Source organism: Osmerus eperlanus, chromosome 9, assembly GCF_963692335.1.
Source record: "Osmerus eperlanus chromosome 9, fOsmEpe2.1, whole genome shotgun sequence".
Taxonomy (NCBI): domain Eukaryota; kingdom Metazoa; phylum Chordata; class Actinopteri; order Osmeriformes; family Osmeridae; genus Osmerus; species Osmerus eperlanus.
Window position 1 is genome coordinate 5,387,614 of NC_085026.1, and position 10,888 is coordinate 5,398,501.

Consider the following 10,888-nt stretch of genomic DNA (forward strand, 5'->3'; position numbering starts at 1 on the left):
AGGACCTGCTAAAGAGACACAAGCCTCTGTGTGATTGCCCATAAATGAGTAAATAAGTACAAATTAACAGTTTTTACATATAATTATTCTTTTTTTAAGTAGATTAAGTACTTCTGTACTTCTCTCCCCCACATCTACGTCTGCTATCTCAGGTCTTTGTCAGGACCTGTTGGCTCTGTTCAGAGCTCCTTTACACCTCCGTCTGCCTTCATCCCTCCCTCGCTCCCCCTCTATTGTGTTCCATCCCCCCAGAATTCCTCGACCAGAGGCACGAGCATTCTCTGTGCTGTCCATCTGCCTCCAGGAGCAGCTGGGCTCTCCTTCCTGACTCCTGGAGGATGGGCCCGATCCTGTTGGGGGCTGGGGCCTGGAGGTTGTGGTCTGGAGGCTTGGGGCTGTCCTACTGGGGTCTGGAGGCAAAAGGCTAAATACTTGATACCCTGGTCCTATTGGGGGCTGGGTGGGTGGCTACGGGATGTTGCCATTGTAAGATGGGGTCAGAGGGCATAGCCGGGCATTGCGACACTATAAATAAGAATCTCACTGATGATATTTGTCATTTAGAATAGAATATAACTGTGTTGTCATCATAAGAAAACGCATTACAACCTGGAACTCAATGTGACTCAACTTTAAAAAATACTGATCAGTAATTACTCCTCCTAAATCTTCATGCTTCTTGCAGATACCCTCCATGCACCCTTAGTGATAGTTACAACCTTAGGAACATTTTCAACCTTACCTTGAAAACATGTCAAATGCATTCTTTAAATCTCAGGCATACCACAAAGTAAGTTATAATGACCCCATAGAGGAAGTTCTTGAGCATTGTTGAGGTGTGCTCAACGATGGCAACAACACTATGTAAAAGCAGGCTCATGTTTAACTGTCAGCCCTCTCCATGTGGTTGGCTGGTTCCTGCATGCTGCCTCTCCTAGGCACTTGTGGTGTAAATGTGCTTTTGTGAACTGGTGCTAATGGTAATGCTGCAATAATACACTCAGAATAGAGGAAGCCGAATGTCAATGCAAACGTGCGGACAGCCCCGAGTTGATCACTCTGCTCACATTCAACCCCACGGCCTTTCAGAGCAGGGTGAGGTCGTCTGTGGGTGGAGAGGCAGGGGGCTGGGTGTGCCTGGGTTGTGAGAACCGCGAGTAGAAGGAAAGAATGTCTGAGTTCAGGAAGTCATTATTTGCCGTGCTCTGCGTCCCCTAGCTGGGCGTGTGCCTACCTTAATCGCAGGTGGGTTAAACAGGTCACTTATGGAGGGAATCATTGATGAGCATACGTATTCTAGGTCAGTGTTCCAGTGCATCCCCGCCTTATCCCCTAGGTTGGCATGAGTCACTGCCTGTCTCAGCATTCTCGACCATGGGCCTGGTGTGTTTGCGTGTGTCTGTGTGTGTATGTACGTGTGTGTACGAGAGTCTTTGTTGGTGGATGTGTATGTACGTGTGTCTGTATGTGTGTGAGTATGTCTGTATGTCTGCGTGTGTCTGCGTGCGACTATACGTGTGTGTGTGTGTTTGTGACGATACGTTTGTGTGTGGTCTGAACAGGAGGTGTTGGCAGGATCACTCCCCCTCCCCCTCTGGCTCTCCTTTCTTCTTCTGCTCCGACACAGGGAGGAGGGTGTCACAGCGTCACACAACTGTACTTGTCACTCCGTAAACAAGTTCATTAAACCTCATCAACATTCGTAAGGCCAGCCACTCTGATCCTTTCCAATGCCACAACACCATCCCGCTGAACTACACGGGTCCTCCAGAGACTATGAAGCAAACAATAGGAATGTGTTCACACTAACCTGCAAGGCTTTCTACAGTTATCTATAGTCATTCATTTAGCAGATGCTTTTATCTAAAGTGACGTACAAATAATGCACATAGCAAGAACAGAAGTTCATCAAGGACTAGAATTGCAAAGTTCTAATGGTATTACAGTGTTCAGTGCCAAGGAGTGTGTTTTACACATATTTCTCTTAGTTTGAGAGACTTTCACCGTGAGTTCTACCCTTATAAACACCTGGAGGGAATGTTGTATCCTTGCACATGCTGATATCTTCTTTAGCATCTCTCCTATGCAATACATTTCCCCATCGATGTAGATGAGAAAAAAAATCATGATACAGAGGTTTTCATTTTCAAATCTGTGATGTGATGTCTCCTTCCTCAAACCAGATTCCATGTAGAGGAGGAAGTGGATACCAGCGTTCTAAAGAGAGACAAGTAATTCAGTTTCCCTTGCTTATGATTCTGTTCATAATTTGTTCCTTGCGCTGTTGGTCGACTAAATACAAAGTAAACTGTCTCTGTTTCTTCTCTCTAGTGCAGTGGTTCCCAACCCTGGTCCTCAGGGCACCCCCGTCCTGCATGTTTTAGATGTTTCCCTGCTCCAACACACCTGATTCAAATGAATGGTCATAAGCAGGCTTCTGCAAAGCTGGATAACGACCCATTCATTTGAATCAGGTGTGTTGGAGCAGGGCAGTGGGTCCCTGAGGACCAGGGTTAGGAACCACTGCTCTAGTGCAGTGGGAACATTTCAGTTGTGAGTAAATACATTCATATTCTTTAAAAAAATTGGGAATATAGACTGAATGTAGAATGTATTTATTGAATGTTAAATTGATTGACGTTATATTTTAATAGAAGGTGATGCCAAAGAAAGATCACCACCCTAGATGGACAGTAACATTTTATTCTCTTCTGTTCCAGGACCTCAGTGACAGTGCTCAGGGCTCAGACTTCACTGTGGAGGTCCTCGTGTTCTTGTTTTGTTTCCATCCATGTAAAGTCCATTTCCAGAAACAATAAGCACACGAGACACAGAAACACAAAACACGCTGCAAGGCCTCTTTTATGAAAAGCACTTTAAACAACTGTTCTAGTAAAGACTAAATTACTGTTCTACCCAGTGTAGACAGAATGACTGCTCTTCCCAGTGTAGACTAAATGACTGTTCTACCCAGTATAGACTAAATGACTGATACCTAGTAAACCTAATCTTCAGTTTGTTAGTTATATGGCTGAGGGCAGTGGCTGTTAGATGTGTTTGCTTGCTGAGACCTCTATTTCATTCCAGTCAAGCAGTGAGAAACTGAACTTTTGTTCTTTCAGCCATCTTGGTGAGAATGAGGGGGGGGGGGCTAGGTTGCCATGACATAAGAAGACATCAGTGCGGTAATGTGCTAAACTAAAAAGAGTGCCAAGGATGGATGTTTTTTTCGTTTGCATTGTTGGTAAAACTTCGGTTGATACATTAGAGTCCTTCCTGTAAAGCGTTAAAATGCACTACTGAATGTATTACTATGTATTGCTGTACTTAACAACTTTTTAAATCTCCTTTACCGTAGCCTACTTGCTTTTAGTGTTGTCTTTTGGGTGGGAGTGGGTGGTCATTCAGACAGGATTTTTGGAGTGACACAAAAGAAGAAAATGTATGGATGTAAGAAATATATTAGGAAAAATAATTGACTGATTTACTATGACTTTCTTTAATCGGCTCTTGTTTTGTGGTTGGCTTTTTGTTTGTGTGGGAGCCTCAGCTGACTCTTCAAATGTTCCGCGGGAAAAAGTGTCCAGTAAACTCCCATGGACCGGGTAGAACTTTCTATTGGGTAACGTCGTGGCCACGACAGCTTTGATTGGTCACAGAAAATGTGATCCCTCCCCCAGTCTCTCCATGCACGGACAAAGAAGAACAAGAGAACACGGTCTGATTGGTCGCACTGGATGTAACGATGTCGCTGACTGGCCAGCAGGATTACCGCTCGTGAGCTTCTATTTTGAACATAAATACGAGCAGCTGTATTTCTTCTTCAGAAGAGGGCTGTCAGAGGGAGTACACTGGTGTGCAGCTCTCTGACAGGAGAACGATGCGGTTTTAGCAGTAGTGATCGTAGCTAGTTGTATTTGAGTTTTTATTGGTTTTATAGACGGTGACTACAAAAATCGTATGCGTATTTTGGATTCGTTCGTTACTTGCAAATTTACAATTGTATACAAATGTTTTCATGATTCGGTTTAGGCTAGCTGCTACCAGCTAACTCGCTTCTATCCGTAAGGTAGCTAGGCTTCTTTTGACACACGAAAAGACAAAATTGAAGAAGGAGCACCGATTAACTAGCGTGCTAGAAAAATACTTAAACTTTTCACCAAAAATGGATCTAAATCAAGTAACGGGCGACATCAGTCCAGTCAGCAACCGCAGGCCTGATGGAATCCCCCGGCTTTCCTCTCTGTCTCTGCCCGAGTTGGGAAACACGACCTCCCCCTGTATGAAGAATCTGTTCTCGCCTGGACCTGCAACTGTGCTGTCCCCTGTCACCCATCTGGCTCTAAACATGAACAACCTAGCGGGACTGGGAGGGTAAGTGTGCGTTGGTATCTAAACGAGTTAGCCCACTCGGCGCCTCATTGCTTTGTTAACTAGCTTGTTAGCTCTGAGCCAGTGTACCAGCTTGTTGGTTTGCGAAGACAACAAATTATCTAGTGTATTTGCCTCTAAACTGATTGATGCAGTCATGGTTTTGTGAGCAGATATTAATGTTGTTTCATTTGGTTGACCTCTGTTTCCAGACAATGTGATACCCCCAAAAGAAGAAAGCATGTGCCTCTGCTGAAGATTCCCTCCTTTGCCTCAGACGCTTCCTCTGATGCTGGTAAGACTCGAATAGAATAGGGATGAGTAATGACTGGAAATATTTTGTGTGAAGCTAGTCATTGCAAGTTAACATGGTGTTCTCACGTTCTGTGTCTGCCTTATAGGCCACGGGCTAATGAATGTACAAGTACCTCTGAATGTTTTTTTTTTTTTTTTTATCTTCTGCGCTTGCATGTGTTTAGCCACCCAAACCTGTGTTCACCAGCCCTGTGGTCAGGCATGATTAAGGTGTCTTTGCCTTTCTCTTCAGGCCTCGGTATGGATTCCCCCAGTCCCATGGATTCCATTGATGTGGAGGAGATGTAAGTTGCATGGTTTCCCCATATCTGGTCTGTTCACTCTGTGTCTGGGGTGCTACACGCACGCACGCACACACACACACACACACACTGCGCTTTGGGATTAACCAGGGCTGCCGTTGGGATTAAAATTGGGGTCATTTATTTCTATTAAGTAGATGAGATGATCAAGTTTATATGAACTTTCCTCCAGTTTTGTGTGAGGAGATTGGGATGTCATAAATCAAGATGATCTGTATGGTAATAAGGGGATTGATCAGTGATTGATTACATCTTATTCCGTTGGGTTTTGGATATGAAAGCAGCACTTGTGTTCTGAGAGAGAATGCATAGGCCTACTTAATTATATGTGAAAAATTGACCGTTTGAAATTGAGAGCATATTGTGGAATTGGCAGATATACTTTATTTGTGTTTCGATAGCAGCTTTCATGTGGTGGCAGGAACGCTGTTATCTGGTGGTTAGGTTTATGTATCTTGACTTGCTGTGCTAATCCTGGGTGGCCTCTTGGTTTCATGGCTGACTGGATGCATATCCTGACATCTGCCAGCGTCCGACGGCCATCGCTGAGAGCAGGGTCCTCAGCACAGCTGTTTAATTGCTTCAGTGCTCCTTTTTGTTGGGACGGGGTGGAAGGATTCAATGACCCCCCCTCCCCCCCTCAGGTTTTCGGCACACTCTCGTGCCTTGTGATTTCAATAGGAATGGGGGCATGGCTGTGTGCTGGGGCTGATGAATGCCCCCCCCCCCCACCTACTCTTTACTATAGCACCCCCCCTCTATTGAATAAGACGCACTCCTTATAACCCCCTCCTTTTTCTCTCTCTCTATCCACTCGGCAAACAAAGAGCTCTTGCAGGAAGGCTTGGCGTGGTTGGCTCCAGCAGGCATATGGTAGATTAGCAGACCCCCCCCCCCTCCCCCTCTTTCTACACTCTGCCCTCAATGCAGCTTGTTTAGCATACAGGTGGGCAATGTTGCAGACACCACTTATCTATCTACTCTCAACTGTTGTACATGCTCTCTCAGTACATCAAGGCTCAGTGTACACATGTTTGTACACCCCCCCCCCCCCATCCTGCCCAACCGACAGCTTCATCATGCTTGTCCAGACTGTCCTCATCCAGACTCTCTTCAATCCGCAGCTCACAGGATTTCTCAACAGTTCTCCTCACGTGCTGTGTTTTTAACCTCCTCCTCTGTGCTCCCCCGGCAGGTTTGAGAGGGCCGTCCAGGAGAATGGCCGAGTCGCTAACCAGTGAGTATCCAAACCCACCGTTCTCGCTGCACTCTATTGCTCTCGAGGTCAGGATTGCTAATCCGATGTTCTCTGTCTTTTTATAGGAAAATGCCCATCAGGAGAATCCAATCTCTACCAGTAAGTTGAAACGCATCTGCTCGGTTTCCCTGCACCCCCACCATGGCCCCCCACAGCCCCTAACCTGTCTCCTGTTGTTGCAGATGCACCTGCTGGGCCACAGCCCCGCTCTGAAAGGACAGGACCCCGACCCCAGCCGCTATGGAGCCTTCGGCCCCTCCTCCTCCTGTCCAGGACAGGGGGACAAGGAGAACCTGCCAGAGGTCAGGCCTGCGTCTGTTAGATCTCGTCATTAGGGATGTCCGCTTCCAGCAGCTGACTGACAGCTGTTGTTGTTCCTGTAGGAGGGCTTTGAGTTCAAGAAGCCTGCCAAGCCAGTGTCCAAGCATCGCAGACGCTCCTTCAACAACAGGGAGGCCTTCGCACGCAGGCCCAACTCTGCCCCGGCCCTCATGGTACACACACGCACACGCAGGGCCAATTCTGCCCTGGCCCTCATGGTACACACACACACACATTATTAACCTGATCGCATGTTGGTCTCCCGCTCAGCTGTCCCCGCCCCCCTTCCAGCGGCTCGGCTCATTGGACGACAGCAGCCCCATGGTCCTGAGGCACTCGTCCCTCACCTGCTCGCTGACCAGCGATGAGGACGATGGCTTCTTGGACGTGATGGATGACCCCCTGGAGGAGGTGAGGCTGGCGAGAGGGAGGGAGGGGAGGGAACGAGTTGGCAACAATCAGTCATGGCAACAACCAGTCTGTTAGCTTTCCTAGAGAGCCTGAACAACCAGTCTCTGTTACTTCTGTCCTGACCTGGGTGTTCTGGTCCCCCCCCCCCAGCAGAATGACTCCAACATGCCCCAGGGTATGGCCAGCCTGCTGACAGCGCCCCTAGTGGCAGACTCCCCTTCAGACAACTCGGTAAGTTGCTGATACATGGAAGGATTCTTTAGATGTAGTAATACACAATTATTTGGTCCTGTGGATTGGTGTACCTAATGAGTGTATTTTCCCCACATCCTGTATTGATTACTGGCTTGTTTCTCTGTGCCTTGCTTGCTCAGCCTGTGTTTGGCTGTCGTCCTCGGGGCTTGTTCCGCTCCCCCTCCCTGCCGGCGGGGCGCGGGACCCTGAAGCGTCCGGAGCGTCCCCGGGACGAAAACACCCCTGTCAGGGTGAAGCGACGCCGCAGCCTGGCCGGCACCTACGCCAGCCCCGAGAAGGACCCACACTCCCCCCGTGCGGTCAGTAGCCCCCTGGACCCCAACACCACCCCTTATTCCTGTCCTGGCCCCACCCCTAACCCTGGTTTAACCCTACACCACCCCTAACCCTGGTATAACCCTACACCACCCCTAACCCTGGTTTAACCCTCTGCAGGTGTGCCAGGTCCAGCGGTCCAAGTCCTTCTGCCACGTGGAGATCGAGAAGCTGCTGGACGGAGGGGTGGCGGAGCTCATAGGAGACTTCACCAAGGTGAGAGGGAGCAGGGACATGGGGAGCAGGGACATGGGGAGCAGGGACATGGGGAGCAGGGACATGGGGAACAGGGACATGGGGAACAGGGACATGGGGAACAGGGACATGGGGAACAGGGACATGGGGAGCAGGGACATGGGGAACAGGGACATGGGGAGCAGGGACATGGGGAGCAGGGACATGGGGAGCAGGGACATGGGGAGCAGGGACATGGGGAGCAGGGACATGGGGAGCAGGGACATGGGGAGCAGGGACATGAGGGACATGGGGAGCAGGGACATGGGGAGCAGGGACATGGGGAGCAGGGACATGGGGAGCAGGGACATGGGGAGCAGGGACATGGGGAGCAGGGACATGGGGAGCAGGGACATGGGGAGCAGGGACATGGGGAGCAGGGACATGGGGAGCAGGGACATGGGGAGCAGGGCTGTTCTTCATTGCCATCACAACCAACCCCATTTATTTAATTGATTTATTTCCGCAGCCATTTGTCCTTCCCACTGTGGACGGGAAACACCAGGACCTGAAATACATCACCCCAGACATGGTGAGAAGACCGCACGCACACACACACTCCAGAAGTAGTGAGATCATTTCTCTCTCACACAACCTCACTATCTCCTGCACAACCCCCACCGTGCTCTCGCCCCGAGCCAATGAGAGAGGGTCAGCCCAGCGTGTGGAGGCTTGACGTGCGTTGCGATTGGTCAACAGATGGAGGCGTCCCTCAGCGGCCACTTCAGCCACGCGGTGGAGCAGCTGATCGTCATCGACTGCCGCTACCCCTACGAGTACGAGGGGGGCCACATCAAGGTGAGACACCTTCACCCCCCCCCCACACCCTTCCTCCTGGAGCAGCAGCAGCCTGCTAACCGCGTGGGTGTGTGTTTCCTCCAGGGGGCGCAGAACCTGCACCAGGAGGAGCAGGTGGAGGACTTCCTGCTGAGGAGGCCCATCTTGCCGTCGTCGCGTGAGAAGCGCGTGGTGCTGGTGTTCCACTGCGAGTTCTCGTCGGAGCGCGGCCCCAGGATGTGCCGCTTCGTGCGCGAGCGCGACCGCTCCATGAACGAGTACCCCGCCCTGCACTACCCGGAGCTCTACATCCTCAAGGGGGGCTACAAGGAGTTCTTCCCCCACTTCCAGGTACTACCCTGGGGGGAGCTGAGCGTCGCTGCTCTGGGGGAGGGGGGGAGGGGGGGGGGGGAGGAGGAGAGAGAGAGAGAGGGGGTTAGTGGTTAGAGAACAGGATTTTGAATGGTCGGGTCAAGCCCCACTAGGATAGGAAGCCTGACGTGTGTGTGTGTGTGCGCAGGTCCACTGCGAGCCCCAGGCCTACAGGCCCATGCACCATGAGGACTTCAAGGAGGATCTGAGGAGGTTCCGTCTGAAGAGCAGGACTTGGGCCGGAGAACGCAGCAAGAGAGACCTGTACAGCCGCCTGAAGAAGCTGTGATTCCTCCATCCAACTCTCCCTCCATCCATCCATCCTCCCCCTTGTACAGCTGTCTGAAGAAGCTGTGATTCCCAACACTGCCCCTCCAGAAGCTAGGAGGACACACACAGCGCTCACACACACACACCTCATACACTCTTACGCCTGGTGAGCGTTGGTGCTCCACGGACAGCCAGGGCCTGCCTCCCAAAAGCCCAGAACTTCAACCCCTCACTGCCACGTTTGTCGTCGACCTGAACCACAGAACACCGTCTGGGATGGATGCCCGCGCAGTGTTTCCGAGACGCGTCTGCCATTTGTCCCCCCCGGAGATGCGTCTGACGTGCTCCCAGCACAGGGATGTCACACACACCGTGCTCGTAACCACTCGTAGCCTCCCGCTACAGCTCTGCCGATGCTACAGCTGCCCCTCCCTCCCTCAACTCACTCAAGTCTCACTGGACAGATTTTCCGATTCCCCCCCGTATGTTTTGTATGTTGTTTACCGCCCTATTTAAGCACTTAATTCAATATCCCTTTTAGGTTGTGAGGTGCTGTGTTTTTAAATGCGTTAGGATTTTGTATTCTCTATTGTTTGTGTGTACGCGCCAATACCAAGTTAAAAGGGTTGAGACCCGCACCTCCTGGCTGCCAGCCCAGGGGACGTAGGCGGTTTGGATACGGCTTGTGTCCTGTGAGAGGAGGCAAGGTTCTCAGAGCTCAGCGCGGCTCCAGAACGAGCTCTCCTGTCTGTTCCCCGTGCTGCAGGTCAGCAACATGTCAAGATTGTTGACAAGAGACCCCGGATTTTTGAAAGTGATTTTAATTCGATTATTATTTTAATTCGATTATTTTTTTGACAGAATGGTGTTGCTTTGTGCAGTTGGCTTTGTGGCTTGAATTTTTTGTACCTGTCTACGGGGGAGTTTCTGGAATAAAAATCTAATTTTAAACGGACTGTGCCTATTTTCTTCGGTGACCAACATTGCCTACCCCATTTAATAATGACAACAGCAGTCTCTACTAACCACAGTTCTCTCTAGCTTCTACAGGACGTCTGTCCAGGCTGGTAGGAGGGTGGTGGCTGTTCACTGACACGGTTGCCTCACGGCTGCTCTTTGCACTTCCTGTTTTTTCAAATCCTCCCGCTCTGAACGACCTTGGAGTAGGGTTAGTCAGTTGAGAACGTGCCCACACACATGCATAGGCTCTCTCTCACACACGCACACACAAACACGCATGTACTCTGACGCTTAGGCACACATTCCTGTCTAGTGAGAGAGGAATGCATGCAGAGGCTGATGTGCCCTACCAGAGAGCGAGGGAGGAGTAAAGAGCAAAGGAGGGGGGAGAGAGAGAGAGAGAGGGAGTGGAGGGGAGAGAGCGGGAGTGGTGATAGGGCGTCACGTGCTGGGAACACGTGAGGTCTGGTTAAAAAAAACTGGATCTCCCTTCCTGGCCAACTGCCAAAGTATTTCGAAACGTGAAGAACTTCCCATTCCTCGTGTGGCTGTGCAGAGGGGCTGCCTCAGCGCTGACGACCGGCTGATGGCGAACTAGCAACAAACAAGCAGCTCACGTGCAGCTCCAACAGAAATGTTGCCATGGTTCAAGATTTCACATCTTCATTCAGTATACGCTTTCATCCAGGCAACATTCTGAAGTGCACATAGTTGGCCCTGCAGATAA

The 10,888-nt window shown here is 50.3% G+C and overlaps 1 protein-coding gene across 2 annotated transcripts; it reads left to right on the forward strand.

Annotated features, from left to right (window-relative positions):
• Positions 1–3,807: 3,807 nt before the first annotated feature.
• Positions 3,808–10,156, forward strand: cdc25b (cell division cycle 25B). 2 transcript variants are annotated; one of them, XM_062469114.1, is made up of 15 exons: positions 3,808–4,374; positions 4,584–4,666; positions 4,919–4,970; positions 6,184–6,225; positions 6,312–6,345; positions 6,429–6,548; positions 6,630–6,740; positions 6,838–6,978; positions 7,129–7,209; positions 7,353–7,532; positions 7,669–7,764; positions 8,252–8,314; positions 8,482–8,580; positions 8,665–8,910; positions 9,080–10,156. In XM_062469114.1, the coding sequence occupies exons 1-15, from the start codon at positions 4,166–4,168 to the stop codon at positions 9,218–9,220; spliced, it is 1,698 nt and encodes a 565-aa protein (XP_062325098.1). In that variant the 5' UTR covers positions 3,808–4,165; the 3' UTR covers positions 9,221–10,156. The 2 variants fall into 2 exon arrangements, with proteins under 2 accessions (XP_062325098.1, XP_062325099.1); XM_062469115.1 differs by having other exon boundaries at positions 7,132–7,209.
• Positions 10,157–10,888: the final 732 nt, after the last annotated feature.

Coding starts and splice junctions, on each gene's coding strand:
- cdc25b (XM_062469114.1), top strand. CDS start 4,166: ATGGATCTAAATCAAGTAACGGGCGACATCAGTCCAGTCAGCAACCGC. Junction 4,971..6,183: donor TCCATTGATGTGGAGGAGAT/GTAAGTTGCATG, acceptor CTCCCCCGGCAG/GTTTGAGAGGGCCGTCCAGG. Junction 7,210..7,352: donor ACTCCCCTTCAGACAACTCG/GTAAGTTGCTGA, acceptor TTGCTTGCTCAG/CCTGTGTTTGGCTGTCGTCC.